General features: G+C 43.2%; 2 protein-coding genes across 3 annotated transcripts in view; one reads left to right on the top strand and one right to left on the bottom strand.

Moving 5' to 3' along the window:
• The window catches only part of C6 (complement C6), a 49,613-nt gene extending 33,279 nt beyond the window's left edge, over positions 1–16,334 (top strand). Inside the window, exons 10-18 of the mRNA XM_077281412.1 lie at positions 2,624–2,790; positions 3,799–4,024; positions 5,489–5,660; positions 8,220–8,331; positions 11,210–11,342; positions 11,739–11,927; positions 12,550–12,640; positions 15,620–15,858; positions 15,953–16,334. Coding sequence (XP_077137527.1) covers positions 2,624–2,790; positions 3,799–4,024; positions 5,489–5,660; positions 8,220–8,331; positions 11,210–11,342; positions 11,739–11,927; positions 12,550–12,640; positions 15,620–15,858; positions 15,953–16,128 — 1,505 coding nt within the window. The 3' untranslated portion in view covers positions 16,129–16,334. The remainder of the gene's footprint in view (positions 1–2,623; positions 2,791–3,798; positions 4,025–5,488; positions 5,661–8,219; positions 8,332–11,209; positions 11,343–11,738; positions 11,928–12,549; positions 12,641–15,619; positions 15,859–15,952) is intronic.
• A 4,172-nt stretch (positions 16,335–20,506) lies between these two features.
• The window catches only part of C7 (complement C7), a 127,872-nt gene continuing 127,049 nt past the window's right edge, over positions 20,507–21,329 (bottom strand). The window contains exons 18-19 of one of the 2 annotated variants that reach the window (XM_077281411.1): positions 20,731–20,935; positions 20,507–20,641 (exon numbers count right to left, since the gene is read on the bottom strand). In XM_077281411.1, the coding sequence (XP_077137526.1) occupies positions 20,763–20,935 (173 nt within the window). In that variant the 3' untranslated portion in view covers positions 20,507–20,641; positions 20,731–20,762. Of the gene's footprint in view, positions 20,642–20,662; positions 20,936–21,329 lie in introns of those variants that run through there. The other variant, XM_077281410.1, reaches the window with a different exon arrangement.

Genomic DNA, 21,329 nt, shown 5'->3' with positions numbered 1-21,329 from the left:
CTGCCACACCTGTCCATGTCTCTTCTGCTGCCCCTGTCCATGTATCTTCTGCCACACCTGTCCATGCATCTTCTGCCACAACTGTCCGTGTATCTTCTGCCGCACCTGTCCATGTATCTTCTGCCACACCTGTCCATGCATCTTCTGTCACACCTGTCCGTGTATCTTCTGCCACACCTGTCCATGTATCTTCTGCCACACCTGTCCATGCATCTTCTGCCACACCCGTCCATGCATCTTCTGCCACACCCGTCCGTGTATCTTCTGCCACACCTGTCCGTGTATCTTCTGCCACACCTGTCCATGTATCTTCTGTCACACCTGTCCATGCATCTTCTGCCACACCTGTCCATGCATCTTCTGCCACACCTGTCCGTGTATCTTCTGCCACACCTGTCCATATATCTTCTGCCACATCTCCATGCATCTTCTGTCACACCTGTCCATGCATCTTCTGCCACACCTGTCCATGTATCTTCTGCCACACCTGTTCGTGTATCTTCTGCCACACCTGTCCATGTATCTTCTGCCACACCTGTCCATATATCTTCTGCCGCACCTGTCCGTGTATCTTCTGCCACACCTGTCCATATATCTTCTGCCACACCTCCATGCATCTTCTGTCACACCTGTCCATGTATCTTCTGCCACACCTGTCCATGAATCTTCTGCCACACCTGTCCGTGTATCTTCTGCCACACCTGTCCGTGTATCTTCTGCCACACCTGTCCGTGTATCTTCTGCCACACCTCCATGCATCTTCTGTCACACCTGCCCATGCATCTTCTGCCACACCTGTCCATGTATCTTCTGTCACACCTGTTCGTGTATCTTCTGCCACACCTGTCCATGTATCTTCTGTCACACCTGTTCGTGTATCTTCTGCCACACCTGTCCGTGTATCTTCTGCCACACCTGTCCATGAATCTTCTGCCACACCTGTTCGTGTATCTTCTGCCACACCTGTCCGTGTATCTTCTGCCACACCTGTCCATATATCTTCTGCCGCACCTGTCCGTGTATCTTCTGCCACACCTGTCCATATATCTTCTGCCACACCTCCATGCATCTTCTGTCACACCTGTCCATGTATCTTCTGCCACACCTGTCCATGAATCTTCTGCCACACCTGTCCGTGTATCTTCTGCCACACCTGTCCGTGTATCTTCTGCCACACCTGTCCGTGTATCTTCTGCCACACCTGTCCATGTATCTTCTGCCACACCTGTCCGCGTATCTTCTGCTGCACCTGTCCGTGTATCTTCTGTCACACCTGTCCGTGTATCTTCTGCCACACCTGTCCGTGTATCTTCTGCCACACCTGTCCGTGTATCTTCTGCCACACCTGTCCGTGTATCTTCTGCCACACCTCCATGCATCTTCTGTCACACCTGTCCATGCATCTTCTGCCACACCTGTCCATGTATCTTCTGTCACACCTGTTCGTGTATCTTCTGCCACACCTGTCCATGTATCTTCTGCCACACCTGTCCATATATCTTCTGCCGCACCTGTCCGTGTATCTTCTGCCACACCTGTCCATGTATCTTCTGCCACACCTGTCCGTGTATCTTCTGCCACACCTGTCCATGTATCTTCTGCCACACCTCCATGCATCTTCTGTCACACCTGTCCATGTATCTTCTGCCACACCTGTCCATGAATCTTCTGCCACACCTGTCCGTGTATCTTCTGCCACACCTGTCCGGGTATCTTCTGCCACACCTGTCCGTGTATCTTCTGCCACACCTGTCCGTGTATCTTCTGCCACACCTGTCCATGTATCTTCTGCCACACCTGTCCATGTATCTTCTGCCACACCTGTCCATGTATCTTCTGCCACACCTGTCCATGTATCTTCTGCCACACCTGTCCATGTATCTTCTGCCCCACCTGTCCGTGTATCTTCTGTCACACCTGTCCATGCATCTTCTGCCACACCTGTCCATGTATCTTCTATCACACCTGTCCATGTATCTTCTGCCACACCTGTCCATGTATCTTCTGCCCCACCTGTCCGTGTATCTTCTGTCACACCTGTCCATGCATCTTCTGCCACACCTGTCCATGTATCTTCTATCACACCTGTCCATGTATCTTCTGCCACACCTGTCCATGTATCTTCTGCCCCACCTGTCCGTGTATCTTCTATCACACCTGTCCATGTATCTTCTGCCACACCTGTCCATGCATCTTCTGCCACACCTATCCGTGTATCTTCTGCCACACCTGTCCGTGTATCTTCTGTCACACCTGTCCATGCATCTTCTGCCACACCTGTCCATGTATCTTCTATCACACCTGTCCATGTATCTTCTGCCACACCTGTCCATGTATCTTCTGCCCCACCTGTCCGTGTATCTTCTGTCACACCTGTCCATGCATCTTCTGTCACACCTATCCTTTGGTTGTATTGCAGGTAAACTTTATTGACGTTCATGGACTTGAACTGCAATACCAAATGCGACCTGTGGACAGGTGTGGCGCTGTTTCAGGAAAAAAGATGATTTTTTTTTTTAATACAATAATGATTCAATTTCTTTCAATGAAGAACAGTTTGGGACTTGTCCTGCTGTTCAAGCGCCATATCCTCCTGCTCTAATCCGTCTTACTTTACCCTCAGGTTCATTTTTACAGTCTTCCGAAAAATCAATATCTTTAGTAAAAGGCGGCAGAGCGGAATATGCTGCTAAGTTAGCCTGGCAGAAAAAGGGATCCTTCCCGGAGCACATTGTCTATAAAGAATGGGCCGCGTCCACAGCGGATAACCCTGTGGTGGTGGATAGTGAGGTAAACGAATATTTTCATCAAGATACTTGGAAATAACCACAAGGCTGCACTAGACCACCAGGGCTATTACATGAATATTATGGCTGACCCCTAAGCCACACTTTATAAAATGAAATACCTTTCATCACCCTAGATCACCATACACATACTATGTATTAACCTCTAATTCACAAAAGACTATCATGACTATTACATGAATATTATGGCTAACCTCTAAGCCACCCATTGTAAAAGGAAAAAGCCTTCATCACCTTACATCACCATAGACATATTATCCACACTAGACCACCAGGGCTATTACAGGAATAGTATCAATAACCCGTATCCCTCTCTTAATTAAACTAAATAGTCCAATCCTAGACCAACGGTAATAATGGATGCCGAGGTTAATCCCTTTGTATCACTAGGTCAACATAGAAATACTAAGCATTAACCACTGAGCCATACTAGACCACAAGGGCTATTACAGAAAACTACCACTAACCCACTCATTAAAAAACTAAATAGCCTTCATCACATTAGATCTATTGGCTATTGTAGGATTACTATCATTAATTTCTAATAACCCAAAGCTACCCATCCTAGACCTACATAGCATGCAAGGCATTCACTATTAAGACCACCAGACCACCTGGGCTATTACTGCAATACATCAATCACCTTTAAGCCACCTCTTAGTAGACTAAATAGCCCAAACCTTCTCATCCAAGGTTAACAGGGATAATAGAAAGGAATATGGCCCCCTTCATCACCCTAGGTCACCATAAAAATACAAGGCAATTGCTGGAATGCTATCACTAACCCCTAGGCCATCCCAGGTAAAAGTTTGCAATGTGGTACATAAAATAAAATCAAAGATGAAGCTGGAAGAAAGGTCCCTGCTGTGGGAAATAATGCACTTGGAGACCCTCTTGTGTTTGTCCCACCTGGGTTTCGCTCCTGGGTTTTCCGTAAATATCTTCTCCCCCTTCCGGATTCTAAAACGTCCTCTTATCAATGATTTTGCAGTTAAACCCAATTGTGGATCTGGTGACCGGATTTCCCTGTGCTGTGACCAAACGGCGCAACCTCCTGAAAGCGTTTGATGAGTATTTAGAAAAGTTTGACCCGTGTCGGTGCTCGCCGTGCCCTAATAATGCCAGGGTGGTATTACTGGACACAGAGTGCCAGTGTGTGTGCCAGCCGGGGACCTACGGGGAAAGCTGCGAGAAGCGAGCTCCAGATTACAACTCAGGTAAGAGCCCAGATTTGTGCTGCAGATTGTGTGCGCCGCTGCCGAGACCATAGTAATCCTCAGCTGTAGGTTCATACAGCGCCGGCGTTATTTTATATGTGGCATCTTTTCTTTGTGCCCCCTCCATATGGTACAAGTTGTATAGTACTTACATAGCAATCCTATACAGTGTCCAGCTCTACGCAGCACACAGTGTGGGGCCCTTTAGATGGGCAAATAGAATTGCCTAAAAAACAGTACTGCCATACAGTGCCCAAATAATACCACCATATAGTGTTCAAGTTATACCAGTGTACAATCCCCAAATAATACCACCATATAGTATTCACACTATGCCACTGTACAATCCCCAAATAATAACACCATTCAATGTTCAAATAATGCTGCCATACAGTGCTGAAATAACACTACTATATTAGACTCAACTAATACCACCATAAAAAGCCCATATAATTCCACTATACCGCGCACAAATACTACCAACATGTAAAGCCCAAACTATACCACCATGGAGTACCCAAAAATACCACTCTGCTAATCACAAGAAATACTTGCATACACTGCTAAAATAACACTGCCATATAATGCTCAATTAATAGTACTATAAGATGCTCAAATAATACCATCATACAGTGATCAAAGTACAGCAGCTTATAATGCGCAAATAATACCTGAATACAGTGATCAAAATACACCACCATATAGGGCTCAAATAATACCGCTATACAGTGCACAAAAATACTTCCATACACCACATAAATCATAGTGCCATACAATGTGCAAATAATACAGCAAAACAGTTCTGAAATAATACTGCCATTCACAGTTGATATCATGCTCAAAATAATACTGCCATACAGTGCTGAAATGCTACCATATAATGCTTTATTTAATAAGACTGATATACAGTTCTAAAATGATAGCACCACACAGTGAATAAGTAATACCGAGATACAATAGCACCATACAGTAGATAAATAATGCCACCATATAATGCTAAAATAATCCCACCATACAGTGCTCAAACACTATCACTATATAAGCAATAATACCGCCAAGCAGTGCTCAGATAATACCGCCATACATTGCTAGAATAACAGCTGTGTACATTATTAAGTAATGATAATCAGATTTCTGGATTGGTGCCGTGCGGCTTATGGTTCGGCACTAGCGATGAGCAATCGTGCTCGGATGTCGTGTTATCCGCCCACGCTCGGGTGGTCTCCGAGTATCTCCGGCGCACTCAGATATTAGCAGCCACGAATCATGCAGCCGCGGGGACTGACACATAATATACGAGCACACCGGAGATACTCGGAGGACACCGGAGATACTCGGAGGACACCGGAGATACTCGGAGGACACCTGAGCACGCGGAGAACACGACATCCGAGCACAACGCTCATCGCTATTCTGCTCCCATACACTTGGCTTCGGTTAACCCTTTGTGGTCTCACCTTCCAGCTGTGGTCGATGGGTCTTGGAGCTGTTGGTCCGCCTGGAGCTTATGTGACGCCTTCTCAAATAAGCATAGGACAAGGGAGTGCAACAATCCTGCCCCTCGGAATGGGGGCAAAAACTGTGAGGGTCTGCATACGGAGGAGCGATACTGCCACCTCTCCCTGCTGGAAGACAAGTAGGTCAATAAGATGTGGATACTATTCCTACACATCCAGTATCTCCAGGGCCACAGCATGGAGACAGAACATACCACGGCCATGGCCCCTGACGGGACGTGGCCGGGACTGATCTGCTCCATGAGCCTTGGCCTAAGGAGGCCTCACATGGCGAGCCGAAACGTCGCTGAAGCCACCCATGGGCTATTATAGATAGATAATAGATAGATAGATAGATAGATAGATAGATAGATAGATAGATAGATAGATAGATAGATAGATAGATAGATAATAGATAGATGATAGATTACACAGGTCAACAAAAAAAAAAAAAAATTCTGGTGTCCAAAATATTTCATCGAATTTAGGGTATTTTTGGGGTGCTGATTCTGAATATGTCATCAGTTTTGCCAGATTGGCTCAAGTTTTTGAGATTTTTGGTATCTTATTTATAGCACTTGTTGGTAAATGCGACGCATCATCTCATTAATTTCTTTGGATTAGTACTTGAACTGAGCAGTTCTCAATATAGTTTTGTGTTAATTAGTGTTCTAAAAGTTTGTTCATAGCTTGATTTTTGCACTAACTTTATGTTGTTGTCTGTTTTCCAGTGAAAATCATGAACTCATCAAGAAGAAGTTGTCTTAACGATCCAGACTCATTCTGTTACATTTGTGGTGAATACACACTGCCAAAACATAGAAGAAACATAACAGACTTCGTAAAAAAAGTGTATTTTGCCTATTTTGGGGTTATGCTTGGGGACCAAGACAAGTTTTGGGCACCACACATAGTGTGCAAAGCATGTATCAAATTATTACGAAAATGGAGCAAAGGACAAAGAAAAAGCTTCAAATTTGGTGTTCCAATGGTGTGGAGAGAGCCAAAAAATCATCATGATGACTGTTATTTCTGTGCAGTGCAAGTGCAAGGATTCAATAAGCATAAGAAACGAAAATGGGAGTAACATGGAATCTGCAAGAAGGCCTGTCCCTCATTGTGAAGATGTGCCTGTACCTGTGTTTACCAGAAATAACAGTCATCATGATGATTTTTTGGCTCTCTCCACACCATTGGAACACCAAATTTGAAGCTTTTTCTTTGTCCTTTGCTCCATTTTCGTAATAATTCGATACATGCTTTGCACACTATGTGTGGTGCCCAAAACTTGTCTTGGTCCCCAAGCATAACCCCAAAATAGGCAAAATACACTTTTTTTACGAAGTCTGTTATGTTTCTTCTATGTTTTGGCAGTGTGTATTCACCACAAATGTAACAGAATGAGTCTGGATCGTTAAGACAACTTCTTCTTGATGAGTTCATGCTTTTCACTGGAAAACAGACAACAACATAAAGTTAGTGCAAAAATCAAGCTATGAACAAACTTTTAGAACACTAATTAACACAAAACTATATTGAGAACTGCTCAGTTCAAGTACTAATCCAAAGAAATTAATGAGATGATGCGTCGCATTTACCAACAAGTGCTATAAATAAGATACCAAAAATCTCAAAAACTTGAGCCAATCTGGCAAAACTGATGACATATTCAGAATCAGCACCCCAAAAATACCCTAAATTCGATGAAATATCTTTGGCACCAAAAATGCTGTTGACCAGTGTTATAGATAGGTAATAGATAGATAATAGATAGATACTAGATAGATAGATAGATAATAGATGATAGATAATAGATAGATAGATAGATAGATAGATAATAGATAGATGATAGATTATAGATAGGTAATAGATAGATAATAGATAGATAATAGATAGATAGATACTAGATAGATACTAGATAGACAATAGATAGATGGTAGATAGATAATTTATAAATAGATAGATAGGTAATAGATAGATAGATAATAGATAGATAATAGATACATAGATAGATAATAGATAGATAGATGATAGACAATAGGTAGATAGATAATAGATACTAGATAGATAATAGATAGATACTAGATATATACTACATAGATAATAGATAGATAGATAGATAGATAGATAGATAGATAGATAGATACTAGATAGATGATAGATAGATAGATAATAGATAGATAGATACTAGATAGATAGATAGATAGATAGATAGATAGATAATAGATGGATGATAGATAGATAATAGATAGATACTATTATCTATCTATTATCTATCTATCTATCTATCTAGTATCTATCTATCTATTTATCTATTATCTATCTAGTATCTATCTATCTATTATCTATCTATCTATCATCTATCTAGTATCTATCTATCTATTTATCTATTATCTATCTAGTATCTATCTATCTAGTATCTATCTATTATCTATCGATCATCTATTATCTATCTATTATCTATCTATTTATTATCTATCTAGTATCTATCTGTTATCTATCTATTATCTATCTAGTATCTATCTAGTATCTTTTATCTATCTACCTATTGTCTATCTATCTATCCATCCATCTATCTATTATCTATCTATCTATCTATCTATCTATCTATCTATCTATCATCTAGAAAGCATTAAGGGCGTCAAAACCAACGTGGCGCTGACAAATGTCATCTCACATCTTCTGTCTCTTTCTCGCAGAGGGGCGCTTTGTATTAATGATGATGAAGACAAGAAAGAAGTTAATCAGAAGCAGCCGGATCCTGACCGCGGATGTCCAAAACCAGATCCCCCGGAACATGGGCTGTTTGTGGTAAGAGGCTGCTCTACACTGTGGCGGCGCTCAGTGCGGATCGTGTAGACGTTTCTTTGTGGCACACGGTGGATTTATGGTGAAATCTCTTCTTTATTTTCCGCCGTTCATTCTCTTTCCTTTTACCTTCCTATAAATTCTTTTTGGTGTTTTCTCACCACCGCTCACCGTTCCCATGTTTTGTTCTTTAGCTCTGATAGTTTAGTTGATAAGTTTTTGCCGTGATTTATATTTTTATAGTTTATATTTTTGTTACCGAGGCGGAAGCGGATGGAAATAACAGAAGTGACATTTTGTTTAATAGACTTATACATCTGGAGTCTGTAAGTGATAACATTGCCGCGTTCTCTCTCTATACTGATCTAGAGCTTGTAGTTCAGGGGTAACGGCTGTGAGTGACCCCGAGGATGAGGGGCATAGATAATGTATAGTGTCACTTTATTATATCAGGTGTGCAATGAAAGGTCTCCCCAAACTGACAGAATCATCTCTGAGACAGATAGATAAATGATTGATGGATGATGGATAGATGATTATTCAACCCCTGGCAAAAATTATGGAATCACCAGCCTTGGAGGATTTTCATTCAGTTGTTTAATTTTGTAGAAAGAAAGCAGATCACAGACATGGCACAAAACTAAAGTCATTTCATATGGCAACTTTCTGGATTTAAGAAACACTAAAAGAAATCAAGAACAAAAAATGTGGTAGTCAGTAATGGTTACTTTTTTTAACCAAGCATGGGGGAAAAATTATGGAATCACTCAATTCTGAGGAAAAAAATATGGAATCACCCTGTAAATTTTCTTACCCAAAACTAACACCTGCATCAAATTAGATCTGCTCGTTATTCTGCATCTAAAAAGGAGTGATCACACCTTGGAGAGCTGTTGCACCAAGTGGGCTGACATGAATCATGGCTCCAACAGGAGAGATGTCAATTGAAACAAAGGAGAGGATTATCAAACTCTTAAAAGAGGGTAAATCATCACACAATGTTGCAAAAGATGTTGGTTGTTCACAGTCAGCTGTGTCTAAAATCTGGAGCAAATACAAACAACATGGGAAGGTTGTTAAAGGCAAACATACTGGTAGACCAAGGAAGACATCAAAGCGTCAAGACCGGAAACTTAAAGCAATATGTCTCCAAAACAGGAAATGCACAACAAAACAAATGAGGAACGAATGGGAAAAAACTGGGGTCAACGTCTGTGACCGAACTGTAAGAAACCCCCTAAAGGAAATGGGATTTACATACAGAAAAGCTAAACGAAAGCCATCATTAACACCTAAACAGAAAAACAAGGTAACAATGGGCTAAGGAAAAGCAATCGTGGCCAGTGGATGACTGGATGAAAGTCATATTCAGTGATGAATCGCGAATCTGCATTGGGCAAGGTGATGATGCTGGAACTTATGTTTGGTGCCGTTCCAATGAGATTTATAAAGATGACTGCCTGAAGAGAACATGCAGATTTCCCCAGTCATTGATGATATGGGGCTGCATGTCAGGTAAAGGCACTGGGGAGACGACCGTCATTACATCTTCAATAAACGCACAAGTTTATGTTGATATTTTGGACGCGTTTCTTATCCCATCAATTGAAAGGATGTTTGGGGATGATGAAATCATTTTTCAAGATAATAATGCATCCTGCCATGGAGCAAAAACTGTGCAAACATTCCTTGAAAAAAGACACATAAGGTCAATGCCATGGCCTGAAAATAGTCCGGATCTCAATCCAGTTGAACATCTTTGGTGGAAGTTGAAGAAAATGGTCCATGACAAGGCTCCAACCTGCAAAGCTGATCTGGCAACAGCAATCAGAGAAAGTTGGAGCCAGATTGATGAAGAGTCCTGTGTGACCCTCATTAAGTCCAGGCCTCAGAGACTGCAAGCTGTAATAAAAGCCAGAGGTGGTGCAACAAAATACTAGGGATGTTTTTTTGTCTGTTTGTTTTTCATGATTCCATAATTTTTCCCCTATGATTGGTTAAAAAAAGTAACCATTACTGACTACCACATTTTTTGTTCTTGATTTCTTTTAGTGTTTCTTAAAGCCAGAAAGTTGCCATTTGAAATGACTGTAGTTTTGTGCCATGTCTGTGATCTGCTTTTTTTTCTACAAAATTAAACAACTGAATGAACATCCTCCAAGGCCGGTGATTCCATAATTTTTGCCAGGGGTTGTAGATGGATGGATAAGGGATGGCTGATGATTGATGGATGATGGATAAATGATGATTGATGTATGGGTGGATGATGGATGATGGAGAGATGATGGATGTATGATGATGGATGATGGAACAATAGATGATGGATGAAGCATGGATCATGATAAGTGGATGATGGTTGAATGATGATGGATGGGTGGATGGTGATGGATAGATGATGGATGATGAAAGTGATGATGGGTGATGATAGACAAATGATGGATGATGATTAATGAATGATTGATTGATGAATGATGGTGGTGGATGGATAATGGATGAATGATGATGGTTGGGTGATGGATGAATGGATGGATAGATGAAGGATGGATGATGGATGAATGATCATAGATGGGTGAATGGATGATGGCTGGCTGAATGATGGATAGATGGATGGATGTTGATGGACTGATAATGGATGGATGATGATAATAGATAGAGGATGGATAGATGAATGAATAGATGAATTGAAGAATGGCTGATGGGTGAATATATGATGATGGATGGATAAATGATGAATAGATGACGGACAGAAATATGGATGATGATGGACAGATAACAGCAGTTAGTTCTATGACTACATTGTGTCGACTTTCTTTTATATTATTATTATTATTATTATTATCTGTAGTATTTGCGGTGTTGTGATTCCGTTTTCTCCGCTCAGAACGAGAAGTCCTGGTATTCGGTGGCCGAGCAGATAGAAGTCATTTGCTTTTCTGGGTATGAACTCTCCGGCTTTCAGTTCTTGCGATGTCTTCCTGATGGAACTTGGAGACAAGAGCACGTGGAGTGCGTCAGTAAGTAGGCTGGGAATTTACTGTGCTCATCTATATGGAAATATCGAGTGTAAGGCGCGTTCTGTTTATGTGTCGCCATTTAATAAGTGGCATAAAGTGACGGATTTACAGTGTGACGGAGAAGACGGAGCATTGATGATCCCAGCAAGGACAGCGGACTGGAGGCATCGAAAGAACGGAATGGAGGAACCAGGGCTGACATAGGATGAAACAAAGCCTAGCGCTGCTGGTCATGGTGGTGTCTCAGTAGAGCAGTGCTGCAGGATAAAGCATCGCAGAGGGACAGATAGGCAGCATCTAACCGGACAGCCGGTGGATCTCAGCCCAAGTCTGACTCTAATTAGCGTTAAGTCCCAGTGTACAGTTGCTGAATGGATTTCTGTATTTTTCCCTCAGGGACAACATGCCCCAGACCATCGATTAGTAATGGCGTCACAATATCTCGGTTCAAGTCAGAATATAAAGTAGGTGAAGAGCTTCAATTAAGTTGTCCGTTCGGATTTACAGTCCCTGGTGGGATGCGCTACACCTGTGGAAAAGACTTTGAGTGGAGTCCACCTATCGAAGGGGAACTCCACTGTGAAGGTGAATCAGAACTATCATACTGTTTATAGGGTTAAAAACACAAATTCAGTCAAAGATACATGCCTCATTCCTGCATATAAGACATATAGGTAGCTCTGTATGTAGTGAGCTCCCCCTAGTGGTGACTGTATAAATCTGTATATAGTGAGCTCCTCCTAGTGATGGCTGTATAAATCTGTATGTAGTGAGCTCCTCCTAGTGGTGACTGTATAAATCTGTATGTAGTGAGCTCCCCCTAGTGGTAGCTGTATAAATCTGTATGTAGTGAGCTCCTCCTAGTGGTGACTGTATAAATCTGTATGTAGTGAGCTCCCCCTAGTGGTGGCTGTATAAATCTGTATGTAGTGAGCTCCTCCTAGTGGTGACTGTATAAATATGTATGTAGTGAGCTCCCCCTAGTGGTGGCTGTATAAATCTGTATGTAGTGAGCTCCTCCTAGTGGTGGCTGTATAGATTTGTATGTAGTGAGCGCCCCTAGTGGTGGCTGTATAGATTTGTATGTAGTGAGCTCCCTCTAGGGGTGACGGTATAAATCTATAGGTATGGATTTCCCCCTAGTGGTGGCTGTATAAATCTGTATGTAGTCAGTCTGATCATCACAATGATCTTTTCCCTTATATAGTGCAACGAAAGACATCTCAAGGAGACTGCAACCCAGGAGAAAAGCAAGTGGGTTCTCAGTGTGTCTGCATGTCACCAGATGAGGATTGTGGGTAAGGAGCCTAGCGCTGCCGCACAGGTAGCGGTACTATGGTAGTGGTGCTCCCAGGCTCCACATACAGGATGTCTTTGTACATTGATGTACATTGAGCCATGACATGTGCTGTATGTAGGTCACAGACTCCCTATAAATCCTGTCGATAAAACACTTGGCGCCAAGTCTAAAACCACCCAAGAACACCCACCTTTGGGCACGCCGTACCTTAATCCCAACCTTTGGCATTCTAGATCCTACAACAAAATTGGCACTTTTGGCAAGTGTGAAATATTAATGGAAAAAGTTACACCTTTATTTGTGCAAACAATAGCCACTTTTTATATTTTCTTCCATTTTTTTTTAATTTGTCTACAAAAACAAAGCAAAAAGTACTGAGCTTAATTGTCTTGATAAACTTTCCAAATTTTATACCAGAAATTAGCAGAAACTGCAAGGCTTACCTAAGGCATCTCGGAACTACTGGAGCATAGACGTCATAGAATAAAGATGAGCAAATTGATTCATATGAAATTGAATTGGTTACAAATTTCACGAAAAATTTTCGATTCGTATGAATACAGCAAAATCAACCAACCATCTTTTGCTTTTTTTTTTTTTTTTTTTTTTTAAAGGGCTGAAAAGGGATTAAAAAAAAATACAGCAAACACACCGTAAACTAAACTCGAACAAGCGCCCACTAGGCCCCAACAGAAGTACAAAATAAATAAAACTAAACACCACCGATATTTGTGGCCCTGCATGTTACCTGACTTGTTTCGCCTTATCAGGCTTTTTCAAGGGTGTATAATAAAAGCAACCATACCTGATTCTTAATTCTTGTTAGCAATTAGGTCCTGGTCAAGATTAATACAAAAAATAAAAAAGGAGGGAAAAAAGCACATTAAATTTGCAATAGATAATTGTAGAAATTTAGGTTTTTCTTTAATTAAATTCCAGATTTTTAATATATATATAGAATTTATTTATTTATCTATATATACTTATATTAAATCTCTCCCTCTTGCTCTTTCTGTACAAATAATTTAATTCTCCTTTTGTATCTGTACTTTAATTCTGGATTACAAGAGTGGACATTTTTGGGCCGGCAATCTATGGGTCATTAAACCTTAATATCTCTTATGGGTCAATTTATCCTTGTCTTGTATTTTCTCCCTGTGCTGCCGACATATCGATTCCCACAACTACATTGTAGGAGATGAACCACGTTCCTAATTTCATTGCTTTATTTTTTTTACCCTTTTCCTTCCTTTATACGTTGTCTATTTTATCATCTTTAGTATCTTACAAACCTTGTATCTTTAGATGGGAAAATAGAAACCTTTAATATTTGTGTTTCTGCTTTTTTACTGTTCTTTACAAAACTGTGAATCAGACGATCTTTTAAAATTGTGGTTCCTCTTATAAATTACTAGATGGTGACCCGATTCTAACGCATCGGGTATTCTAGAATATGCATGTCCACGTAGTATATTGCCCAGTGACGTAGTATATTGCCCAGCGATGTAGTATATTGCCCAGCCACGTAGTATATAGCCCAGCCACGTAGTATATTGCCCAGTTACGTAGTATATTGCCCAGTAACGTAGTATATTGCCCAGTGACGTAGTATACAGCACAGAGCCACGTAGTATATTGCCCAGTGCCGTAGTATATTGCCCAGCCACGTAGTATATTGACCAGCCACGTAGTATATTGCCCAGTGACGTAGTATACAGCACAGAGCCACGTAGTATATTGCCCAGTGCCGTAGTATATTGCCCAGCCACGTAGTATATTGACCAGCCACGTAGTATATTGCCCAGTGACGTAGTATATTGCCCAGTGACGTAGTATATTGCCCAGTGACGTAGTATATTGCCCAGTGACGTAGTATATTGCCCAGCCACGTAGTATATTGCCCAGCCACGTAGTATATTGCCCAGCGACATAGTATATTGCCCAGTGACGTAGTATATTGCCCAGCCACGTCACAGGTTAAAAAATATAAAAATAAACATACTCACCTTCCGATCCGAGGGCCCCTTGTAGTTCTAACATACTCACCATACTTGTAGTTCTGTCGCCTGTGCGCGGTACAGACGGCAGCTTCCGGTCCCAGGGTGTGATGACGTCGCGGTCACATGACCATGACGTCATGGCAGGTCCTTCTGCCATACGATCCTTGGTACCGGAACCTGCCGCTTGCACAGAGCGGTTACCGGAGGGTGGCGAGGAACGGGAAAGGCAGCGGAAGGTGAGTATATAATGATTTTTTATTTTTTTCATGATTTTTAACATTAGATCCTTTTACTATTGATGCCGCATAGGCAGCGTCAATAGTAAAAACTTGGTCACACAGGGTTAATAGCAGCAGTAACGGAGTGAGTTACCCGTGGCATTACGCGGTCCGTTACCGCTGGCATTAACCCTGTGTGAGCGGAGGGGTGTATGCAGGCGCTGGGCACTGACTGCGGGGAGTAAGGAGCGGCCATTTTCTTCCGGACTGTGCGCGTCGCTGATTGGTCGCGGCAGCCATGACAGGCAGCTGGCGAGACCAATCAGCGAACGAATAACCGTTACAGACAGAAGGACAGACGGAAGTGACCCTTAGACAATTATATAGTAGATTTTAAGTTTCTCAAGCAATAATGGCCCCAAATTGTATCTGTTTTTATTTTGCATTCCAATTTATTTATAAAGAAAACAGGAAATTCTCTCTGGTGTTTTCTTTGTTTATACTTTCTGATTTTATTAGTAAGTAACTTATTTCCTATCCAATTCTAGACTTTATCAATACTTTTTGTTTTTTCTTTTTACAAACCTTCCTTTTAGAATCCAACTTTATTACAAAACATTTTTTATTCAATACTTTTTTTTGTATTCTTTTCACCTGATTTTCGGAACATTACAAAGCCAAGGTGCACAATGGCAACATTCTCTTTCTATGAGACCATTGCAATAAGTGCGTCATATTTTGATTTCCGTCCTTTTCCAGGCATCACACTGAAGATGTGTGCGTCTACGATGGAGGGATTGATAACTCCGTCACTATGTCCCAGTGTCGCTTCTTGGCGGAGCGCTGCCAGGGCACAAAACAGCTTCAGTTCATAAATAATGGCATCTGCAACGGTGTCAACCTAAACTGGGCGCGAGACCGTAAATCTCTATCGGCGAGCAGCACAAAGAGGGAAGAGTGCGGGTACGACTTCTGCTACGACTGGGAGCGATGCACAGGTACCTTACATACCGCCCCCGTTTAAACGGATACGTCCCCTCCTCTGTCCCTGGATACCATAGACTTAGACTTTCTCTTCATCCTCCTTCACAGGGTCTCAGTGTTTATGCCTTCTCCCACCTCAGTGCCCCGAGAACAACGAGCGGCTCTTCTGCATCAAGACCGGATCTTCCGGGAAGCAGAGAACCGTCAACCTCTGTTCACTGGGAGCCATCAAATGTTCAAAGCTGAAGTCGGAGCTAATGCATGATGGGGCATGTGCACCATAAACCTTCGATATGTACAATCATGAAAATAAAATTGTGTAAAGTTATAAATAATGAGACAAGGATTTGTCATAATCCCTAATAAAGGATAGATGTGCGAGGTGCGCAGGAAACCCGAAGTGTAACTCTACATTATGGATGTGTAACATGCCCGCTTGTCGTATATACTGTGTGTTCTTGTCACTTACCACTATTCATTATGAAACCCCAATGTGTTCATGCGTTTTCTGTATCCCGAGAGATAAATCTAATGCAGAAAGCAGTGAACGGATACATTTTACTTAGATGCACTAGTTTTGACTCAACACTCCATTGAATCTGGAGAGAAAGATGGAAAATCTATCTTCCTGGTTCTGTATCTGTGTAAGGGAGAAGTGGGGGGGAGCGATCCAATTGGCATGAAAAAGAAAGAGCCGGCAACTGTCATCTCTCCAGCCCCCAGTGATTGCAGTTCAGGAGCTTTTCTTCATGTTATCACACCTCTTATCAATCACAGTCTGTTAATGTCATCCCCCCCTGTACAGGTTGCAGGAACCCTAGGGATGTTGGAGATACAGAAAGTTTTTACAGACAAAGAAGGTATTTACAAACTGTGATGACAAAGAGGATGATAACATGCAGAAAAGTCAATGTATCTGTTAAGGCCCCGTCTCACTAAGCGATTTACCAACGATCACGACCAGCGATATGACCCGGCCGTGATCGTTGGTAAGTCGTTGTGTGGTCGCTGGGGAGCTGTCACACAGACAGCTCTCTCCAGCGACCAACGATCAGGGGAACGACTTCGGCATCGTTGAAACTGTCTTCAACGATGCCGAAGTCCCCCTGCAGCACCCGGGTAACCAGGGTAAACATCGGGTTACTAAGCGCAGGGCCGCGCTTAGTAACCCGATGTTTACCCTGGTTACCAAAAAAAACAAACACTACATACTCGCCTTTCGGTGTCCAGGTCCCTTGCCGTCTGCTTCCTGCTCTGACTGAGATCCGGCCGTACAGCGAGAGCAGAGCGCAGCGGTGACGTCACTGCTGTGCTCTCACTTCTCACTGTACGGCCGGCAGTCAGTGAGAGCAGGAAGCAGACGGCAAGGGACCTGACGGACATCAGAAGGCGAGTATGTACTGTTTGTTTTTTTTACATTTACGCTGGTAACCAGGGTAAACATCGGGTTACTAAGCGCGGCCCTGCGCTTAGTAACCCGATGTTTACCCTGGTTACCAGTGAAGACATCGCTGGATCGGTGTCACACACACCGATTCAGCGATGTCAGCGGGGCCTCAACGACCAAAAAAAGGTCCAGGCCATTCCGACACGACCAGCGATCTCGCAGCAGGGGCCTGATCGCTGGTACGTGTCACACATAGCGAGATCGCTATGGAGGTCGCTGTTGCGTCACAAAACTTGTGACTCAGCAGCGATCTCGCTAGCGATCTCGCTATGTGAGACGGGGGCTTTAGTCTCACTGGTGAGGGTGGAGCTTCTAAGCCCAAGGTCTAGGTGGGCACACAAACCACGGCCGCTGGTACAGCAGCTAGGTGGAGCACACTGAACACGGACAGCTGAGAGACTGGAAACTGCAGGTAGACAGGTGTAATGCTGGGACCCGCAGGAAAGCTGGCAGGAAACATCCAGGAGACCACAGGCACGTGGGATGCTGGAAACTAGTGGCAGGCGGGACACATCCAGGAGACTACAGGCAAGCAGGCAGAATGTTGGAAACCGCTGGCAGGCGGGAGACGTCCAGGAGACCAAAGGCAAGTAGGAGAGAGATGTCCAGGAGACCGCAGGCAAGCAGGCGGGATTTTGGAAACCGCTGGCAGGCAGGAGAACTGTTGTGAATTTGCTTTTTGCTCCCTCTAGTGGTTACTAGTTTTTTGACTCTGGTTTTTCTGTCATTCCTTTTATCCGCACCTGGGTCGTTAGTTAGGGGTGTTGCTATATAAGCTCCCTGGACCTTCAGTTCAATGCCTGGCAACGTAGTTATCAGAGCTAGTCTGCTGTGCTCTTGTCTACTGATCCTGGTTCCAGTTATATCAGCTAAGTCTGCCTTTTGCTTTTTGCTATTTGTTTTGGTTTTGTATTTTTGTCCAGCTTGTTCCTAATCTATATCCTGACCTTCGCTGGAAGCTCTAGGGGGCTGGTGTTCTCCCCCCGGACCGTTAGACGGTTCGGGGGTTCTTGAATTTCCAGTGTGGATTTTGATAGGGTTTTTGTTGACCATATAAGTTACCTTTCTTTATTCTGCTATCAGTAAGCGGGCCTCTCTGTGCTAAACCTGGTTCATTTCTGTGTTTGTCATTTCCTCTTACCTCACCGTCATTATTTGTGGGGGGCTTCTATCCAGCTTTGGGGTCCCCTTCTCTGGAGGCAAGAAAGGTCTTTGTTTTCCTCTACTAGGGGTAGCTAGATTCTCCGGCTGGCGCGTGTCATCTAGAATCAACGTAGGAATGATCCCTGGCTACTTCTAGTGTTGGCGTTAGGAGTAGATATATGGTCAACCCAGTTACCACTGCCCTATGAGCTGGATTTTTGTATTCTGCAGACTTCCACGTTCCTCTGAGACCCTCGCCATTGGGGTCATAACAGAGAACCCATGAGACTGCAGGAAGGCACAATGCTTGAATCCGCTGGCAGGCGGGCGATGGCCCAGAAACAACAGGCTGGGGGGGGGGGATGGTGGAAACGCTAGCAGATGGGAGATGTCCAGGCGACCACAGTCAAGCAAGCGGGAGATGTTCAGGAGACCTCAAGCAGGTAGACGAGATTCCGGAAACCGCAGGCAGGTGGAAGACGTCCAGTAGATAGCTGACAGCAGCTGAGCAGGTTAAAGTGTATGCAGCAAGCCAGATTATAGAAACACAGAAGTCTTAGTACCAAGACTCGGTGTCTCGGTGAGCCTTATAAAGGCACAGGCAGATGATCACATGGGAGGACACTGGGCCATCAGCAACGCCTGACGTGGAGCACCACAGAGTTCAGCAGACCTGGGTGAGGGAAGGAAAGCCGGATCCAGGACGATGCATAACAGTTTCGCTCACTCTCCACCTGGTGTTATTGGAGGCTGAATAGAGGTAGAGATAACAGTAACATTGTATGATGGGTAAGAGAGTGACAGCAAGAAGCATAAAGCTCCGGGATTTCCTCCATCCCTAGGGTCCCTGCGGACTGTACAGGGGACATTATCAGACTGTGAATGGTAAGAGGTGTGATATCATGAAGAAAAGCTCCTGAATGTTCTCCCATCCCGAGGGTCACTGGTAATGTCTGCTTCCCTTTAGATGCTGCAGTCACCCCAGGAAAGGAGGAAAATTCAGGAGCTTTTCTTCATGTAAATATATTAAAATGGAAATTCACACGGTAAAATTACCCGCATCAAAACACGTGAAAACCAAAATGTCCAATCCACAGAGATGGACAAATATATGGCAAACGTCGCCACTAATGTCATATAAAAGAACATTTAAGAAAAGGCCGACAGTGCTCAGCTGATATTAATGGTGGCTTATATGTGAGATAGTAAAAATTAGAACATCTCACCCAAATGTCAGTGTCCAGGGGATGGCGTCCTCGTGCAAACACAGATCTTTCAGGGATCTGTCCATCCTTCTGTGTTATAATGGTCCGAGTCACCCAAAAACCCCCACACTGGTAAGGGCAGTCCCTTACAGTTGACCCTATGCAGACAGTACCCTGCACTCACCCTTCGTGTCTCCTGACGCGTTTCTTCCTGACATCAGGATTTAACAGGCGCCGGCCGGAAGCGAGTCATTCATCCCACCCATCGGCGCGCCTGTCACGTGGTCGCGAGGCGTTATGACAGCTGGGGATCTGCTGATGACCCCCGTGTTTGCCATTACAATACTCCTGTGAACGCCGGCTCAAGACTGACATTCATAGGAAATTGCCATTTTCTGTATACATAGCAGTACTGGAGCCCTCTTATGTAAAGCACAAGCAATCAGACGATTGCAACTTCAACTCCCCTAAAGGGACTCTTTAAATACAGCAAAAAGTGAGAAAAACATTTTTCAAAAATATGAAAAAAAATAAACAAAAACACAAAAGTGCAAATCACAACAATAAAAAAATACACATATTTGGTATCGCTGCGTTCAGAAATGTCAGATATATTAAAATATAAAAACAATTAATCCGATCAGTAAATGGTGTAACGAAAAAAAAATTAAAATGTCAGAATTAGGGGGTTTTGGTCACCGGAACATTGCAATAAAATGCAAAAAAAGGCAATAAAAACATCATATCTACTCTAAAATGGTATCAGGAAAACATCAGCTCAGGCGCAAAAAATCATCTAGCCCTCACACATTCCCGGATCCTCAGAGGTGCGGAGCGTGGCGGGGTCTGATGGCTCGTTGGGGCTTTTTGGCTTATTTTGTAGCTTTGCGCACTGGCGGAATGCACAGTAGACTGCGGCATGGTTCCTGTGTACACAATACGGACACTATTCCTATACGTAGGACTGACTGTTATGCACCTCCTGGCCGGGCATGAGATGATCTGGAGGGAAGATGAGAAAACTTCGGTATAAACACATTTTATTTTGTGGCTGGTATAGAAGATGAAGACACAGAATGAGGATGGCTGACATTTCCCAGCGCGGCGACGGCAGCTGATTCCTCTAGACGTGGCAGGGACCTGTGCTGACAACAGACACCTCCTCCCCTTGGCATTTCAGGATCCCGGCGTCACATTCGCTCAGAGTTTTCTTCTCGCCGTTCACTAGGACACAAATGCTGATGCCGTCGGCGTCACAGGTCGCGGCTCCTCTACAGACACAAGTGCGTGATGTATCTAGACAAAGAGGGCGACAATTACAGCTGACAGGCGGGGCGACCCCGACATCGCAGACTACGGGGCGACCCTACAAAGACAGTGACAGAGTACGACAACTGACATTTCACCTACCACAAGTGAAACAGCATGGCGGCATTACCCAGGACTTCTGATTTTATATAAAGTTTAATATCTATAAAAAAAAGTTCTAAAACTTTCAAGACTTTTATGTTCCAATTTATCACAATTTGCACATTTTCTTCTTGTTTCCATTCAGAGGCCGTAATCCTGTATATATCTACACCCTGTTCCAAATTATTATGCAAATTGGATTTAAGTCTCATAAAGATTTAATTGTTTTGTTTTTCAAATAAACTCATGGATGGTATTGTGTCTCAGGGCTCAATGGGTC

The sequence above is a fragment of the Ranitomeya variabilis genome, chromosome 1, assembly GCF_051348905.1.
Source record: "Ranitomeya variabilis isolate aRanVar5 chromosome 1, aRanVar5.hap1, whole genome shotgun sequence".
In the NCBI taxonomy this organism is placed as follows: domain Eukaryota; kingdom Metazoa; phylum Chordata; class Amphibia; order Anura; family Dendrobatidae; genus Ranitomeya; species Ranitomeya variabilis.
Note: the sequence above shows the minus strand (reverse complement) of the source record. Positions and strands in the feature narration are given on the sequence as shown.